The sequence below is a fragment of the Xenopus laevis genome, chromosome 9_10L (assembly GCF_017654675.1).
Source record: "Xenopus laevis strain J_2021 chromosome 9_10L, Xenopus_laevis_v10.1, whole genome shotgun sequence".
Lineage (NCBI taxonomy): Eukaryota > Metazoa > Chordata > Amphibia > Anura > Pipidae > Xenopus > Xenopus laevis.
This window is the reverse complement of record NC_054387.1, coordinates 17,230,680-17,250,419: the sequence shown is the minus strand read 5'-3', so window position 1 is coordinate 17,250,419 and position 19,740 is coordinate 17,230,680. Positions and strand designations below refer to the sequence as shown.

At 43.0% G+C, this 19,740-nt stretch overlaps 1 protein-coding gene across 4 annotated transcripts; it reads left to right on the top strand.

Moving 5' to 3' along the window:
• The first annotated feature begins 816 nt into the window (after nucleotides 1-816).
• ythdf1.L (YTH N(6)-methyladenosine RNA binding protein 1 L homeolog) lies at nucleotides 817-19,412 on the top strand. Of its 4 annotated transcripts, none has more exons than XM_041575547.1 (5): nucleotides 817-1,201; nucleotides 2,522-2,546; nucleotides 5,862-5,980; nucleotides 7,824-9,362; nucleotides 19,086-19,412. In XM_041575547.1, the coding sequence occupies exons 1-5, from the start codon at nucleotides 1,175-1,177 to the stop codon at nucleotides 19,110-19,112; spliced, it is 1,737 nt and encodes a 578-aa protein (XP_041431481.1). In that variant the 5' UTR covers nucleotides 817-1,174; the 3' UTR covers nucleotides 19,113-19,412.
• The last annotated feature ends 328 nt before the right edge of the window (nucleotides 19,413-19,740 follow it).

Genomic DNA, 19,740 nt, shown 5'->3' with positions numbered 1-19,740 from the left:
TATGTCTAGCCCCATATCAGATTTCAAAATTCAATATAAAAAAAATCTGTTTGCTCTTTTGAAAAATGGATTTCAGTGCAAAATTCGTCTGGAGCAGCACTATTAACTGACTGTGTTTTGAAAAAATCATTTTCCCATGACATCGAAAAAGGTACATTTTCACATATATTCATTTATTTATTAGACTGTTTTTCACTGCACATATTGGGCTATTTCGGCTACTTCTGAAGTGCCTCTTGGCTAATTTTGGGCTAGTTTTGTAGCGGACAGCCCCTAGCAGACAGCACTGATATAGTGGATCTGTAGGGGCTGTTTGGGCCTCTTTGTACTTGAAATGCCAGAACCTATTTTGAATTAAATCCCAGTCCAGACCTGAAGCCACACTGGTAATTTAAAAGGTTCAGTCTTCCAGATTTGCGCCTTTACTCGCCGGCAGTAGCAGACGTAATAGAACCCGTCTCTCTAGAGAGCAGAGGAGTGATTGTCACATTCCCCACCACTCCCAAAAGCAATTGATGACATTGTATCTAAACGGAGGCACCAGAAGGGTTATAGTCACTAATGTAAATCTCCTCCTGTAATGGAGGAAGCAATAAGTCATGCTGCGACACAAAAGCTGCCCGTCGATTCCAGTTTATTGGGAGATCACGTGACATTAGCCGCCCCTCCTACTCTCCTCAACTAATGGCCTACACCAAGCCCTTTCCGAATAATCCATCCGCTTTGCACATGCTCTTGCTTTATACCGATAATGTGGAACCTTCCAATCACGTGGCTCGCTACAGCCAATTATACACTTCCGGTCATGCCCAATGTATTGTGTAACTTCCGCTCAGGTGCTTCTCGGGCGCCACTGGCTTGGTAGCCGCATGCGTAGTCTTTTTCCTTCCTTCCCGACGTGCACTGCGTGGTAGCTGACGTCAGCCGCACTCTGCCCAGTCTTCGCCGCCATTGGTGAGTGTGAAGCCTGTTCCCTCCAGGGCCAGAATCGAATCAACCGGGCCCTCCGCCTAAACAGAACCAATACTCTACTCCCCGGCCTTCACCGCCGCGATTTACCGGGCTCCTGCCTGCCTCTCACACTCGAGGCCTACACCTGCTCCTGGGCCTCGGCCTATAGTGAGGCCCGACCTGCCCAGACCATTTCTTCTCCCGCACCCGCTCTTCATGAAGGATGTCTGCTACTAGCGTGGATCCCCAGGTGAGTGTGCCCGGGCCGCGTTACGCTGTTCCCTCTCCACCATTATAGCAGTAATGTGACCCGGGCTATACCCCCTCCTCTCCTGCACCTGCCCCACTATTCCCGCATCCCCTGGCCCTCACACCTTCCTGTCCTGGAGTCCACCCCTCCCCCTGTGCATCCGCCCTATGTGCCCCAGGATCTGCTCCCGATTTCCTCTTACCTGGCCCGGTACCGCCAGTTCTACCCACCCCCAGGATTTATCCCACGCCTCCATCCTTTCTGCTCCTACTGCACTGCCCCTGTCCAACTGGCCCATGATCTCCCTCCGACTACACATCGCTCTTAATTCTGCTCATGGCTCCTTCCCCATATTCTCCCCCCCACCATTTTATCCATCTCGTCCTGGCTCCACCCTCCTTTTTACTCTTTAAATCTGTGCCCAGATTGTACCATTCACCTCCTCAAGCTTCTGCCTTGTGTGCCATTCTCCAAAAATTCACTTCCACCCATGTCACATTTTCTTCACTCCCCATCTGCCTACTTACCCCCTTCCCACCCCTCCTGCCTTCATTTTATTCTCTTTAATCCCTGGCCTCACCCTCCCAGCATCCTCTCTGAATCAGACAGTTCCCAGCTTCCCCATCACAGTTTTTAACCTCCCCAGTAACTGTTTACCCTCTTTAGCACCCACATTCACTTTCTTTGGACTAATACAACTGTCTGGGTGTTGGTATATTGCCACAGCTGAGCCCATCCACAATCTCCCTCTACTCAGCCTCCCAAACTTTCCATGTTATTGTTACATAGATAAATTGGGTTGAAAAAAGACAAAGTCCATCAAGTTCAACCCCTCCAAATGAAAACCCAGCATCCATACCCACACCCCTCCCTACTTTCACATAAATTTTATATACCCATACCTATACTAACTATAGAGTTTAGTATCACAATAGCCTTTGATATTATGTCTGTCCAAGAAATCATCCAAGCCATTCTTATAGTCATTACCTGAATCAGCATCACAACATCACCCGGCAGTGCATTCCACAACCTCACTGTCCTGACTGTGAAGAACCCCCTACGTTGCTTCAAATGAAAGTTCTTTTTTTCTAGTCTGAAGGGGAGGCCTCTGGTGCAGTGATCCACTTTATGGGTAAAAAGGTCCCCTGCTATTTGTCTATAATGTCCTCTAATGTACTTGTTATACTCAAGTTGTACAATAGCAGAGTGGCTTGTGTTCTGTTATACAGACCTGTTAGTATTGCATGCTGTCATTTTTATGTATGGATCCACTTATGGCTTCCTTTTTTTCCCCCCTCCCTTCTTGTGGCTCCACAGCGACCAAAGGGACAAGACAGTAAAGGTAAGTAGTCCATATAAATTAAGGATCATTCTATCCTGTTTTGTGCTTCCTTGTCTGCCTGGGGAGACTGCCCTGAATTCCCACTGTAGTTCTGAGTTCCATATTGTTGCTCTGCTAGACATTTCATGTAGGTTGATTCATGCAGGACTGCTCAGACTTCCAGTGGTGCTGAGCCTTTATGTGTGGGGTTAAGGGAAAGCCATTAACCTGAATGGGCTGATACCAGTACCAATAACTTGTTCCAATTACTCATTTGTAATAACATTCCCAATTCCCATAATCACTGTTCTGCAATAGAGAAAGGGATACTTTAAAGGGGTGGTTCACCTTCAATTAACTTTTAGTATGTTATAGAACAACCAGTTCTAAGCAACTTTTCAATTGGTATTTATTTTTTATAGTTTTGAATTATTTGCCTTCTTCTGACTCTCTCCAGCTTTCAAATGGGGGTCACTGACCCTTTTTAACAACAAATGCTCTGAAAGGCTACACATTTATTGTTATTGCTTCTTTTTATTACTCATCTTTCTATTCAGGCCCTCTCCTATTCATATTTCAATCTCTCATTTAGATCAATGCATGGTTGCTATGATTATTTGGACCCTAGCAACCAGATAGCTGAAACTGATAATTGGAGAGTTATTGAATAAAGTGAAATAACTCAAAAGCCACAAATAATAATTGTGATACCCAAACAGAGGCATTCATGGCTGTACACAACAAAGTATGTTCCACGGGGGACCAAGAGATCTTTCTTAAAGGACAAGTAACACAATTTTTATAATGTAAATAATTCCACCCCTTAAATAACACATCCATCTTGGACAAAGCTAATTTTTTTGTTTTATGCATAAATACATAGCTAAAATCTCTTTTCCAGTTGTGTGCTGCATTGAAAAGTCATTGGGGCAACATATTCTCTTATGCGTGGCTCTTTCCTTAAAACCGGAAATTAGTGGCTTGAGGAAAGATTTGCCTGTCATATTCTCCGTCTTCTTTTGTATCAAACGGTTTGTATGGAAGAGTGTGTGGGAGCACTACCCTTAGCAAGACTAATTTCTAAAAGGGTTAGATAGTAAAGAAAAGAGTGCAATCTGCACTTGTCTGGGTTTCCCGTCTTCCTTGGAAGATTTAGGGCTGACCTGTGCGCTGCCCTACTTCTCGCAGCCACTACTGAAGTAAATGAAGCTGGTGAAAGATACAGAGCGGCAGAAAACCCTTTGTGAAGCAGAAGCAACTGTCTGTTTTAACAAGAAAGTTTGGCTAGCCGGAGACTGGAGCAAGCAGAAGAGCTTAGAATGTGTCGCCCTATCGCCTTTTTTGAAATCCAGCACAAAACCTCAAGTGGATATTTATGTATAAAGAAATAAAAATAATTATCTTTGTCCAAGATACTTTTGTTATTTGAGGGGGGTGGAATACATTTTTTACATTTTTTTTTAGTTACTGGCCCTTTAAGCCAACTACAGTATATAGAACATGCTGTTATAGGCTGAGCTTCATGGGTTTTACTTTGTCCATTAGGGCAATGACCGACAAGGGAGATTTGTGGTCTGGATTAAAAACTTGCTACTGCAGGCAACAAATCTCCCCGAAAGGGCCTTCCTTTTTACTAACATTGTAATCACCGCAAGTACATTACATTTTCAGGGAGAATTCCTACTTTCACTTTAAGGCAGCCACCCTGTAACACCCATACCTCCAACCACTCTAAAAGATTATACGCAGTTTAAGAATCAGCCCTGTGGGGCATTAGCCTTATGGGAGTCTTGGCTTTCCTTAGGTCTGTTCATCATCTGGTTTCTGCTACATAGTTTCAGGCATCAGAGCTAGGAGTGCAAGGAATAGAAACAGCCAGACAGACACTGCTTTCACTAGCAAGGACATTTACACATAGCTTTAAAGCCAATAAAAATGTGTAATGAATATTGGGAAGTTGCTTTGAATTATGTTTTATATCACTGTATGGATGGAGTTCCCCTTTACCCTTGCAATGCACAGATTCGTTTAAATGCAGCTGTTTTATGGTTAAATTGTTCAATTAATTTACTTGTGCGACTAAATTAGTCAGACAAGCAATCCTTTTCCATTGGCTGTATTTATATTTGTGGCAATTGGCTAGTCTTAATGCCCCTCAATGGTATATGATCATCGAAGCACTGCCCAAATAAAGCTGCCCAGTGTCTGGCATGACTATTCAGCCTTGGACTGTCCAGCTGCTCATAGATTGGTGGGAGATGAAGTCAAACAGTTGGGGAGACCTGGATTAAAGGAGAACTAAATCTTAACTAAAGAAGTAGCTAGAAATGTTGTACATTATGTTTTGGGCTTCTGTACCAGCCCAAGGCAATCCCAGCCCTTTAGCAGTTAAGATCTGTGTTTTCAAAGACGCCCCAGTAGCTCCCAATCTTCTTTTAGGGTGATTCACTGTGCTGCTGTTACTTACTGAGCTTAGGGACTGACTCACAATATACAGTACACATAGAATAGAAATGTCACAATATAAGGCTCTGTGATTAATACAGATAATTACTACATGGCAGCACAGAAACCAGTGCAACTAGCATCAGAATTTAATAATAATGTAATAATTTAAGCCCTATATCATCTACTTGTATACCAGGCAAACTCATTTTCTGCTTGATAATTTGCTACGACCCCCTAATCTTAGCTTCTCAATAGCTGCTCAGAGCCCACTGAGCATGTGAGTGTTACAGACACTTTCCAAGATGTTGACCCCCTGTGACAAGTCCTGGATCATTGCTGCTATTGAGAAGCTGAAACTTTAGGCTGGTGCAGTAAGTTGAGTATATAAAATATTGCATTTTTAGCCACATTTGTTTTTAGGGTTTAGTTCTCCTTTAAAGATGAGTATGTATCACTGCAGATGATCTGTTACTAGATCCTTACTGTGTCTTGCAGTTGTAATGCTTATACACAGTCATCTCTGGAACTTAGTTTGTACCTTAACACATGAGCCGACACTTTGGTCCTTGTAGCTGCAGTGCTTTCTGTCCCCAAGAAGGTGGCACTCATTGACCTGGAGCTGACAGCAGATTAGGAAGTGCAGCTGAATGTAATCATTTCCCTAGCAGAGTTTGAGAGCAAAGTTTCTTCCTCCATCTCATATAGTTATGTAGTGCAGTGTGTTACAAGCATTACAGTAAATTCCTATATGTATGTATGTATAGATCTATATGTGTGTGTGTGTGTTTTTATTTAATCTCTGTGGGGCTTTTATACAGGCAGATGTTGTTAGTTGGGCTTATTTTCCATTTCACCAAGTTAGTTGTAATCTCAATTTTTCCCCAAAAGTTTTTCCACTAGGGCGCTCAAACAATGATCTTATTTCAGTTCAAAACGGATCCCTGCATCAGAAGGACAGCGTGCACGATAATGACTTTGAGCAGTACCTGTCGGGGCAGTCCAATCAGGTGAGCAACCCGCCAATAACCGGATCCTCTTGGCAGAAACAAGAGACGCATCTTGAAGCCGTGCAGCAGTAGCAGGGCAGATCTATGTATTATTAATCACTGCTGTGAATATAGAAGCCCTTCCCACTAACTAGTATTCCCTGCAGGCAGGCGCAGTGATGAGAGTTCATTCAAGCAGCCACTGCAGTTTTATTCCTGGTACTTGAATGTAGCGAGATGTGCGCTCCGTATGTATTAAACCCATGTAGTAGCCGTTTAGCTACACTGCACCCCACATTCATTTATGACTAGCCCTCTATGCCTGCGTATTGTCTGGGGCTGTGATTCTACCTCAGTCTCTCTGAATTCCCTTTGTTCTCCCCGACACCTAATGATTTGATTGCACAGGAAAAGATGGTGGGGAGATAAGAAAACCAACAAAAGCATATGCTTTGCATATAGTATCCCTTTATCTTTCCTTATCTCCCCCACACGTATTACTGGTTTAGATAAGAGCCCCTCACAAGGAGCAGCTGGAAGCCTGTGGGTGGCAGATGAATAAAATTTGGCAGTGGTGTTTGCTCTTATGTGTACAGACCTGCAGGGCAAACTGATAACGATTAAAGTAACAGTATCACCAACAAAAATTACTTTTTAAAGTAGGGATGCACCGAATCCAGGATTCGGTTAGGAATTCAGCCTTTTTCAGCAGGATTCAGAATCGGCCAAATCCGCCGAACTAAATCCGAATCCTAATTTGCATAGGCAAATTAGGGGTGGGGAGGGAAATCATGTGACTTTTTGTCACAAAACAAGTAGTTTTCCCCTTCCCAGTCCTAATTTGCATATGTAAATTAGGATTTTGTTAGTTATTCGTCAAATCGTTCACGAAGGGTTCGGGGGCTTGGCCGAATTCAAAATAGTGGATTTGTTGCATCCCTACTTTAAAAGTAATGACCATGTCCTATGTTGCCTGCGCTGTTAAAACTAATATATTTGCTTCAGAAACACTACTATAGTTCATATAAACAAGCTTCTGTGTAGTAACGGCGGACATTGAAAAAAGGCTATATGGCACAGGTTAAATAGTGGATAACTGAGGACACCATTCTGTTCTACATCGATTGTCTGCTGTGTAACCTGAGCCTTTTCTCCTTTGAATGGCTGCTCCCATTGCTACACAGCAGCTTATTTTTATAAACAGTAGTGTTTCTGAAGCAAACACAGCAGTTTTACCAGTGCAGTGCATAACTGCTTTATATTTTTATTACTTAAAAGAACAGTAACATCTAAAAATCAGTTTGTTTTTTTTAAACACCTGCATTGCTGAGTGTTGAAAACTATTTCATATTAAATGCAGGTAAAACATCCATTGTTGCAGATCCTTATGAGTTGCAAAGTGTAATATTGTGCTTGTGACCTGGTTACATGGATCTGTGGGATAAGTGATAACTGCTTTCATTCTGTGTTCCAGGCAGCTTGCATGTTGCCATAGGTAGCCCTGAGCCTGTGGGATAAGTGATAACTGCTTTCATTCTGTGTTCCAGGCAGCTTACATGTTGCCATAGGTAGCCCTTTATCTTGTAGTATCAGCTTACTTGCAATAAACCGTTCTAGAGACAATGGGAAGCTGTCTGTAGACTTGAATCCTTATTGTGATGCATGATGGGAGTTATAGGCCAGTAGCTTCATACAGAGACTGCCAATACCTTGGAAGGGGAACTATCGCAAAAAATGAACATTTTTAATATAAGCATCATCATACTGAAATAAGAAACTGGAGGCTTTAATTTTAGCATTTGACTGTTTATACTTTTCCTTATTGGGAAGCAGAGCATATGACCCTTTTCTTTCTTTTTTTCAGAGTAACAGCTACCCTTCCATGACAGACCCTTATCTATCCAGTTACTACCCTCCTTCTATTGGCTTTCCGTATTCCCTCAGCGAAGCTCCTTGGTCAACTGGTGGGGACCCCCCCATTCCTTACCTCACCCCGTACGGACAGCTCAGCAACGGAGATCACCATTTCATGCATGATGCAGTCTTTGGGCAGCCTGGAGGCCTGGGGAATAACATTTATCAACACCGCTTCAACTTCTTCCCAGAAAACCCAGCCTTTTCTGCTTGGGGGACAAGTGGCTCCCAGGGCCAGCAGACCCAGAACTCTGCCTATGGGGGCAGTTACAGTTATCCACCAAGTTCCTTAGGCGGGACTATAGTTGATGGACAGACTGGGTTTCACAATGAAACTCTGAATAAAGCCCCAGGTATGAACAGCATTGAGCAAGGCATGGTGGGCCTAAAGATTGGAAGCAACGTCACCGCTTCTGCTGTAAAGACAGTGGGATCTGTGGTAAACAGTGTTGGGATGCCCAGTGCACTGTCTGGTAATGGCGGCACTAGCATAAGCATGCCTCCCTCCAAACCAACTTCATGGGCAGCCATAGCCAGTAAACCTGCCAAGCCGCAGCCCAAAGCAAAAACTAAACCTGTCACCATAATTGGAGGGGCCCTACCACCTCCCCCTATTAAGCATAACATGGACATAGGTACTTGGGACAATAAAGGGCCTGTGGCTAAGCCCCCGGGGCCTCAACAGATCCCGTCCCCTCAGTCCATGCCACAATCTCAGCAACAGCTGCTGCAGCCAATTCCAGTTCAGGCTCCGCCGCTGTCTCAGACTCAATACCAAAATCCACCGCCCCCTCAACAGCAGCCACAGGCCCCTCAGAATCGCTGGGTGGCCCCAAGGAATAGGAACGCTGCTTATGGTCAGGGTGGAGGCCCAGATGGGAACCCTCTGGGAGGAGCCCAGTCTCACGCTGCCCCCGGAAATGAGTCTCACCCTGTGCTAGAGAAACTGAAGGCCGCCCACAGCTACAACCCCAAGGACTTTGACTGGAACCTGAAAAATGGACGTGTGTTTATAATAAAGAGCTACTCTGAGGATGATATCCACCGTTCCATCAAATACTCCATCTGGTGCAGCACAGAGCATGGGAATAAACGCTTGGATAACGCTTTCCGCTCCATGAATGGCAAAGGCCCCGTCTACCTTCTGTTCAGCGTCAACGGCAGTGGACACTTTTGCGGCGTAGCCGAGATGAAGTCCCCCGTGGACTATGGCACCAGTGCCGGTGTCTGGTCACAGGACAAATGGAAGGGCAAGTTTGACGTCAAGTGGCTCTTTGTCAAGGACGTTCCCAACAACCAGCTGAGGCACATCCGCCTGGAGAATAACGACAACAAACCGGTCACAAACTCCCGAGACACGCAGGAGGTGCCCTTAGAAAAAGCAAAACTGGTGCTTAAAATCATTGCCACTTACAAGCACACGACCTCCATCTTTGATGACTTTTCTCATTACGAGAAGCGGCAGGAAGAGGAAGAGGTTGTGCGCAAGGTAACGCCTAAACCCGACTCATGCTAAACGTAAAAAATGCTTCCCTCCTGTCTGGCTGCTTGGCACCTAAATCTGGGAGCCTGGGGGAGGAAGTCATGATTAAATAAAGGAGAAGTTCACATTTGAACAAACTTGTTCTGTGATGTAGACATTGATATTCTAAGACGATTTTCCATTCTTTCCTGGTTTTTGGCTAATTCTCGGTCCGCCACTATCCTGTCGCCCTCTCCTATTCATCTCCCTTTCTGTTATTGATACCACTGCCTGGTTGCTAGGGCAAAGTGTTAGCCTAGCAGCCAAATACATTTAAATTGCTAACTGCAGATTAAAATATTGAATCAAAGAATCAATTGTAAGTTGCCTTAGAATACCACTCTCTACAGGGGCTGCAAGTTAATTTCAAGGTGAACTTTGCCAATATGAAATCGCTGTGTGTAATAATGTTGCCCAAGGGCAATATATCCATGCAGTTTGGGATGCCAGCATTCTAATCCCTGCCCCCAAATTAGCACAGGATGGCATGTGGCAGTACGGACAGCAAGATGGTGGTAGCAGCAGGCTAATAAACCGATGAAATGTCTAGCATCCCTTAAAGGAGAAGGAAAGGCTAAACTTAAGTAAGCTTTATCAGAAAGATCTATATACATACACCAGTAAACCCTAAAAGTAATGCTGCTCTCTGTCAAAAGAAACACAGCATTTCTTTCCTTCTATTGTGTACACATGGGCTTCTGTATCAGACTTCCTGTTTTCTTAAACCTCTAGGGCTTGAGCATGCTCACTTTGCTCCTCTCTCCCTCCCTTTCCCCCTCCTTGCTTTAATCTGAGCTCAGAGCTATGAGAAAGCAGAAAGAGACTTAGGTAGGAAGTGATGTCACACCAAGCAAATATGGCAGCTGCTATTCTAAACAAACAGATTCTAGAGCGGATTACTCGGGTATGGTAAAGCATTCTGCAGAATAAATAGTGTTAGATCTTGCACTATTGTGGCTAATCTATTGGCAATAAATCTGTGGGCCCACATCTAACTGGGGAGCCTCTGCCTTAAGTCTGGCTGGGTTTAGTCATGGAGAGATACTCTGTGGTAAGTGCTTGCAGAAGGCCTGTTCCAGGGATCACTATAATGCTTCAACACTTTTTTTTGGGGGGGGGGGGGGGGGGTACTTAATCATTAATCTTGGGCATACACCAGGCTAAAGTAACTGAGAAGCTGGCAAACTGTAGCAGATGTTTAAGATTGAATACATTTTATTAAGGTGCCTGAACCTTCATGTCTCCTATGTCATTGTAAGTGTCCTGTGCTTTATCTTTAGTTTGCTAATAAAAGACTAGACATGTAGCAACTAAAAAAAAAAAAGTAATTGATGTGAGTCTGGGGAAGGTGAAGCCTGGATTGTCCTGCCCCTTGTTGCTACAAAGCAGCTTTGGGGGGGGATTGAAAACGAACACCCCTATTGGTGAGACCAAGACTTCCACTGACCATAGGCACAATATGACTCCTCTGCCCATTATAGGGAGAATGGTGGGTTGAAGCAGCTGTACTGGGGTCAAGTTTATCTGCATATGAGAGAAAGGAGGCTTTTGCTGAAGATTTTGCTTCTCCAGTGGCAGCTTTTCCTTGGAAGCCCTGGCTTCTGTGCTGTGGGCCTCTACGGTAGGATTTCCTGCAAAAACTGCTTATTGTTAGTGATGCACCGAATCCAGGATTCGGTACGGAATTCGGCCGAATCCTTGTGCCTGGCTGAACCAAATGTGAATCCTAATTTGCATATCTAAATTAGAGGCAGGTATAGGATTCCTGTGACTTTTCAGCACAAAAGACTTTTTTCCACTTTTTCCCTTTCCTGCTCCTAATTTGCATATGCAAATTAGGATTTGGTTCGGTATTCATTCGAATCTTTCACCGGGATTCGGCCGAATCCCAAATAGTGGATTCAGTGCATCCCTACTTATTGGGATTTTTTTTCTTCTTCAAAACGCATCAGTTAATACTGCTACTCCAGCAGAATTCTGCACTGAAATCAGTTTCTGAAAAGAGCAAACCGATATCTTATTTTATTATTTTTCATTTTGAAATCTGACATGGGGCTAAACATATTGTCAGTTTCCCAGCTGCCCCCAGTCATGGGGCTTGTGCTCTGATAAACTTCAGTCACTTCAGTCTACTGCAAGTTGGAGTGATATCACCCCCTCCCTCTCCACCCTAGCAGCTTAATGGTAAGGTCACACCTGGATATCCGGGGAGATTGTCGTCCGACGACTAATCGCCTTTTCTTTGGGGCGACTAATCTCCCCGAACTGCTTCCGCCTGCTAGAATGGAAAACCGCCTGCCTCCCGAGGAAACCTCAGGCGACTTCGGAAAACGAAGCAGCGCGAGTGCCGTGCCGTAGGTGTTTTTTCATTGTAGCAGTTGGCAGACGGGGAAACAGTTCGGGGAGATGTAGTCGCCTCTTCTTTGGGGCGACTAAATCTCCCCGAATCTCACAGTGTGACACAACCCTAACAGAACAATGGGAAGGTAATTAGATATCTGCTCCCTAGCACACGATGCCTGGTAGAAATAAAAACAGCACCCATTAGTAAAATCCAAGTCGCACTGCGACACATTCAGTTACATTGAGTAGGAGAAACAACAGCCTGCCAGAAAGCAGTTCCATCCTAAAGTGCTGGCTCTTTCTGAAAGCACATGACCAGGCAAAATAACCTGAGATGGACCTTCACACCAATATTACTAAAAAAAATACACTTGCTGGTTCAGGAATGAAATGTTATATTGTAGAGTGATTTATTTGCAGTGTAAACGGTGTAAATTAGAAATAAAAATTATGACAGACTCCCTTTAAGGCATTTCCCTAAGGGACAAAGCTATGGGAGCACTGGGTAGTTTCTCATATCAATCTATGAAAATTGTTGCAGAAAGCTAATGTGATATGAGAGGTGAGTAAAGGGGATGACAATAGCTCAGCAAAATAGGAGACCCGAAAGGGTAAAATATCATTACTCTACAACAGTGCTAGGACAGCTTTTTACGGGTTAAGTTTATTTCAGGCACATCAGGAAATTACACTAGGATTATAGTTAATGCAGGGCAAACCCCCTGACTATATAAATATTCGGATTAAAGGGTCCTGGGGGCAGAAGATGAGATGGTAGGTGCTTATTTGTGCCCAGAGTACCACTGGAACTATAACAGGGTGACTGTTACCTCAATGTTTCTATATGTCTGTAACTTTATGAGCTAAGGGGGCCCAGCCTGAAGGCCAATTAGGGGGGGATTTGGGGTGAGTGTTTATTTGTGCCCTGGGTACCCCTGGAACTATAGCAGGGTGACTGTTACCCCAATGTTTCTATATCTCTGTAACTTTGTTATGAGCTAAGGGGGCCCAGTCTGAAAGTCAGTTAGGGGGAGATTTGGGGTGAGTGCTTATTTGTGCCCTGGGCACCCCTGGAACTATAGCAGGATGACTGTTACCTCAATGTTTCTATATATCTGTTACTTTGTTATGCGCTAAGGGGTTCCAGTCTGAAAGTCAGGGGGAGATTTGGGGTGAGTGCTTATTTGTGCCCTAGGTATCCCTGTATACCCCAATGTTTCTATATATCTATAACTTTTTCAGGAGGGGGGGGTTAAGCCAAAACATCTGGCAGGGGAATGAGAGGGAAGGGGTATTGAGCAGGGGTGTTGCTAAAATGAAGCCAGGATACTATAAATAGACATGACGTCAGTACAGGCTCTACTATATCTGGGAGGACATTTTTTTTCAAAGGTCATTAAGTTTCTCAGACCTTTTGATTTTGGTCAGTTAACAAGCACCTGTAGGTATGTCATCTGCAATGCTCCATCTCAGCCAGTGATCCCCAACCAGTGGCTCATAAACCACATGTTACCAACCCCTTGGATGTTGCTCTCAGTGGACTCAAAGCAGGTGCTTATTGTCGAATTCTAGGCTTTGGTTGCATAAAAACCCGGTGTACTGTTAAGTAGAGCCTCCTATAGGCTGTCAGTCCACATCGGATGTACCAAATAGCCACCCGCGGCTCTTATTGGGCATGCCCTGGTACTTTCTTCATGCTTGTGTTGCTCCCCAACTTTTTTTACGTTTGAATCTGGCTCACGTGTAAAAAAGGTTGGGGAACCCTGCTCTAAGGTGTGCGCATGCACATAAATTTTGAGCCCAGCGTACACACCAAATTCTGGTGCACACAAAGAATTTTGTGTGCAAATACGAAATTTTGTATTAATTCTGACCTTTTTAAAAACTGCGCGCACACTTTTTTAAAATATGCGCACAAAAGAAATTTATTGCACATATAGCTGAGAAGGAATTAGAGGGAACATGGGTCACCTGCAGTAAACTATGTTCTTTCTATTAACCTTGCTGTATCCTATGAAAAACAGCTGTTTCATTCAGTACCACTCCTATAGAATCTTTCTGCCTCATTGAGTGTCTCTTTTCCTAAAGTGTATCAAAGTGATTACAATATAATGTACTGTTGCTCTGCTCTGGTAAAACTGGTGTGTTTGCTTCAGAAACACTACTATAGTTTATATTAAAAAGCTGATTTTTAGCCATGGGGGCAGCCATTCACGCACAGGATACACAGTAGATAACAGATAAGTACTACTATAGTTTATATAAACAAGCTGATTTGTAGCCATGGGGGCAGCCATTCACGCACAGGATACACAGTAGATAACAGATAAGTACTACTATAGTTGATATAAACAAGCTGCTGAGTAGCCATGGGGCAGCCATTCAGGCACAGGATACACAGTAGATAACAGATAAGTACTACTATAGTTGATATAAACAAGCTGCTGAGTAGCCATGGGGCAGCCATTCAGGCACAGGATACACAGTAGATAACAGATAAGTACTACTATAGTTGATATAAACAAGCTGCTGAGTAGCCATGGGGCAGCCATTCAAGCACAGGATACACAGTAGATAACCAATAAGTACTACTATAATTTATATAAACAAGCTGATGAACTGAATGACCATGCATAATGTATGATCCCCATCGGTTATTATTCCAGGATTTCTTTTCGTAATACTTAAAGGGCACCTGTTGGGTAAAAATGTTATCCCTGCATTTCGGTTGGGAACAACAGAAGGTTTTTCTTTTTAAAAAAAAAAGCCCCCCGCCAGCGCTATTCTACCTGCACCGGGAAGGAGCTCCTGGTGCAAGCAGCCATGTCCAGTCACTCGTATGCGCATAATAAAAATGTGCCACGAATTGTTCATTCGCATGCGAGTGACACAACATGGCTGCTCTGAATAAAAATGCTATTCCCAACCAATGGTAAGGGCCAATAGAGCCAGCATTCCAGTTGGGGATAACAGAAGTTTTTTTTTTTTTTTTTTTAAATGCCCCCCGCCAGGGAACTCCCGGTTCGGGTAGCGCTGGTAGGGGGCATTTTTAAAAAAAATAAAATAACTTCTGTTATTCTGTAATTGGCCCTTACCATTGGTTGGGGATAACATTTTTACTCAACAGGTGCATTTTAAAGGAACAAATCTATGTAAAAATAAAAACTGGGTAAATAGATAGGCTGTGCAAAATAAAAAAAATTCTTATATAGTTAGTTAGCCAAAAATGTAATGTATAAAGGCTGGAGTGACTGGATGTGTAACATAATTGCCAGAACACTACTTCCTGCTTTGCAGCTCTCTAACTCTGGGTTAGTCAGTGACTTGAAGGGGGCCCACATAGGACATAACTGTTCAGTGAGTTTGTAATTGATCCTCCGCATTCAGCTCAGATTCAAAAGCAAGTTATGACCCATGTGACCCCCCTCAAATCACTGATTGGTTAGAGCCTGGAAACCAATCAGCAGAAACCAAGAGAGCTGCAAAGCAGGAAGTAGTGTTCTGGCTATTATGTTACACATCCAGTCCCTCCGGACTTTATACATTACATTTTTGGCTAACTAACTATATTAGAAACATTTTGTATTTTGCACGGTCTATCTATTTACCCAATTTTTATTTTTATACTGAACAATTCCTTAACCTGTTTGCTCCAATCTCCTGGGAGCAGAAAGCATAGAGAATCAGGTACCTTCACCTATTTGGTTATACCCTCTGACATACCAATAGGATGATGGGTGGAGTTTTCAGAAACCTGCTTTTTATTAAAAAAAACATTTTTTTAATGAAAACATTTTTTGTTCTTGCTTGAAAGGGAACTAAAGTCTTAACATGACTGGCTTGAAATGCTGTATTTTATATACTGAATTTACAGTGCAGCCCAGAGTTTCAGTAGCCCTAGAACTAATGATTCAGGTCTTCAGTGTTGTCCCCTGCAGCTCCCTTCTTGTTAGGCCGTCTTTTGTGTCAGTGGCACTGCACATGCTCAGTGAGCTCTGGGCAGCTGGTGAGAAGCTAAGCTTTAGGGGTCATCACAAGTGATCAAGCATAAAGTGAGGTCACATCTGTCTTAAAAGCAGATGCTACAGGACTAATTACTACATTCTGCTGCAGACTGCACTGGTTTATATACATTAATTTATATAAAATATATATTCTCAGTCGGTCCCTAAGCTCAGGTAAGTGACAGCAGCCCAGAGCATGTACTGGGAATCAACAGAAAAGAATATGGAAAGCTACTGGGGTTCAGGGGTGCAGATTTTCCCTGCTGCCAAAGAGTCCTTGGGCTTGTATAGAACCCCACACTTTTTGTATGTTATAGAATGGCCAATGCTAAGCAACTTTACGGTAGGTCTTCATTATTTATTTTATATTGTTTTTTATTTGCCCATTTCTTCTGACTCTTAACAGCATTCAAATGGGGGTCACTGACCCCATATAAAAACAAATGCTCTGTAAGGCTAAAAATGTATTGTTATTAGGAATGCACCAAATCCAGGATTCAGCTGTTTTCAGCAGGATTCGGCCGATCCCTTGTGTCTGCCTGAACCGAATCCTAATTTGCATATGTAAATTAGGGGCAGGTAGGGAAATCACGTGACTTTTCGTAACAAAAGAAGATTTTTTTCCACTTTTTCCTTTCCTGTCCTTAATTTGCATATGCAAATTAGGATTCGGCTCGGTATTCGGCCGAATCTTTCACGAAGGATTCGGTGCATCCCTAATTGTTATTGCTACTCTTAATTACTTTTCTTTCTATTTAGGCCTCCCCTATTCATATTACAGTCTTTTATTCAAATAAATGCATGGATGCTAGGGTAATTTGCACCCTAGCAACCATTACTGAGAGCTGCTGGATAAAAATTGAAATAACTCAAAAACAATAAATAATAAAAAATTAAAACCAATTGAAAATTGTCTCGGTATATCACTCTCTGTGTCATACTAAAAGTTAACTCAAAGGTGAACAACCATCCTTAAAGAAAGGAATAGATTGCCTACAAATTAGGGATGCACCGTATCCATAATCCAGGTCGGGATTTGGCATTTATCAGCAGGAATCTGCGGAATCCAAGTGCCTAGCCAAACCAAATCCTTAAAATTGTGTGTTTTTTCGTCACATAAACCGCGCAGTTCTTTTTAACCCTTCCTGGCCCTAATTTGCATATGTAAATTTGCATTGACAAATTAGGGTTTGGAATTCGGACAAATATTTCACCAAGGATATGGGATTCGGCCAAATCCCAAAATTGTGGTTTTGGTGCATCCCTACTAGAAATTAGCTTGTTTAAACGCACAGCAGAGAGGCCTGGTTTAATTGTTTTCAGCCTTTGCAGTAATGCCATATTCCAAGGGACTACCTAAATATGTATCTCTGGGATATATAAATATATATATATTTTTATTTTTTTTTGATGGATAAAAGTAGCGGTTTTCACGTCTTTCAATCAGCTGCCTTTGGGCAGATATGACTTAAAGGGGTTGTTCCCCTTTGAGTTAACTTTTAGTATGATGTAGAGAGTGATATTCTGAGACAATTTGCAATTGTTTTTTATTTTTAATTATTTAAGGTTTTTGAGTTACTTAGCTTTTTATTCAGCAGCTCTTCAATTTGTATTTTAAGCAATCTGGTAGCTAGGGTCCAAATTACCCTAGCAACCATGCACTAATTTGAATAAGAGCCTGGAATAGGAAATGGAATGGGCCTGAATAGAATGATGAGTAATAGAAATTACAATAATACATGTGTAGCCTTACAGAGCATTTGCTTTTTAGAAGGGGTAGGCGACGCCCATTTGAAAGATGCGTAATATCAGGAAAAAAGGCAAATAACTATAAAACTACAATATAAATAATGACATCTTGAAATGTCAAAGTTGCTTAGAATTGGCCATTCTATCGCATACTAAAAGTTACCTTAAAGGAGAAGGAAAGGCTAAAATTAAGTAAGAAATATCAGAAAGGTCTATATAAATACACCAGTAAACCCTCAAAGTAATCCTGCTCTGAGTCCTCTGTCAAAAGAAACAGCACATTTCTTTCCTTCTATTGTGTACACATGGGCTTCTGTATCAGACTTCCTGTTTTCAGCTTAAACCTCCAGGGCTAGGGCTTGAGCATGCTCAGTTTGCTCCTCTCCCCCTCCCTGCTGTAATCTGAGCTCACACCAAGCTAATATGGCAGCTGCTATCCTAAACAAACAGAGAGCTTCTAGAGCTGTTTAGTCAGGTATGGCAAAGCATTCTGCAGAATAAATATAGTGTTATAGCTTGCACTATTGTGGCTAATCTGTTGACAATAAACTGCTTTAGTAGCTTTCCTTCTTCTTTAAAGGAGATGTAAACCCCTCCATGGGGATAATTCCCCACTGGCCCCTCCCCTGCACAGTCTTACCCCTGAATTCTGTCCCCTCTAGAAATAGCGACCGCACATGCAGAGTGAGCGCAGCGGAGCTCACGGACACCATCTTTGTAGAGTGAGCGCCATATTTGCACATGCGTAGATGGAGCAATCTTGCCGAAATGCGCCGAAAGAGCTGGAAATTGCTGAAGGGGAGGAAGAAGACGATTACCGAAGAGAAGAAGATGGCGCCCGTGAGCTCTGCTGCGCTCACTCTGCATGTGCGGTCGCCACTTTAAGGAGAAGGAAACCCTGTAGAAAAAAACCTGTACCCCCCCACCCACGTAGACCCCCCTCCCTCCTCCCCCAGGCTAACTTTCTACAGGGTTTCCTTCTTTAAGAGCTATAGCACACTCGGACTGTTACATGGAACCCACCAAGGAGAGCCACATAGTTCAGCACTCCCTTCTTCACCTGTCATTGGGGCTGTGATTGTGACGGCAGCAGAGGGCTGGTAGGAATGAGTGGGTTTTCCTTTCAAATGCTAAAAAACCTCAAATTTATATGTTGTGAAATTTCAAATATGACCCGGTTTCCCCTTACCTCATGATAAAAGACAGAGTAACACAGAAGGGGTGGAAGCCGTACAACTTGCTGTCCCTGGCCAGGAGTCATGTGCACTTTCTCACCTAATTTTGCTGGTTGCCATGATGTGTGCAACTCATTAGTTCTCCTTTAATGTCATTCAGTATCTGTGCACCTTTAGTTTTGCTTCCCGATTACAGTGGAACCTTCACTTTACACCCCTGATTTTAAGTTTCCCCTCCTTTTACATTGTTGTTTTGTGGTCCCACCTATATATATATTATGCATAATACATATCCCTGATTTTACTTTTTCCTGGATTTTACACCATTTTTTTCTGGTCCCCCATGAAAAACGTATAATGGGGGGGGGTTCTACTGTATTGTGTACCCTAATTGGTTGTCTTTTTGTCTCTCCCTGCAGGAACGCCAGACTCGGAGCAAACAATAAGGAGCGCCCCGGGCACCTCTAGGACTGATCTTACAAACAAAGTAACTTTGGGGAGAGATCATAAAGAAAAGAAAAAAAAACTTTAAAACAATTTGTGGTGCAGCCCATAGGCTTGGGGACTGATTTGGCGCTTTCAGCATCTATGTATCTTCTAACGCAAGCTACAAATAACCATTCACCCCCCCTCCTCATTTCTTCAGTTCTCCCACCTCTATATATCTATCTATATATATATATGTTTTTGGGGTTTTTTTTTTGGCCAGTTCGATTTCCTGCATCATTAAACACCTGTAGTTTTTATATAGCGCCCCCTACTTGTCACTCTCTCTCCTCCCCGTTCCAAGGAAAAGTCCTGTCCAACTGAGTTCCAAAGATTTTGTGACCGTTGGGAGAAAATACTGAATTCTGTGTGTATTTTTGGATTGTGACTTCTGCTCTGTGCTAGCTAATGATACGCCCGACCACTCATGAGGTTAAAGGGATACTGTCATGGGAAAACGTTATTTTTTTTTTTTCAAAACGCATCAGTTAATAGTGCTGCTCCAGCAGAATTCTGCACTGAAATCCATTTCTCAAAAGAGCAAACAGATTTTTTTATATTCAATTTTGAAATCTGACATGGGGCTAG

Excerpts from the sequence above, each read along its gene's own strand:
- ythdf1.L (XM_041575547.1), top strand. The coding sequence starts at position 1,175 with ATGTCTGCTACTAGCGTGGATCCCCAG. Across the intron at positions 1,202-2,521 it reads CTACTAGCGTGGATCCCCAG|CGACCAAAGGGACAAGACAG; the intron begins GTGAGTGTGCCC and ends GTGGCTCCACAG. Across the intron at positions 2,547-5,861 it reads AAAGGGACAAGACAGTAAAG|TTTTTCCACTAGGGCGCTCA; the intron begins GTAAGTAGTCCA and ends TTTCCCCAAAAG.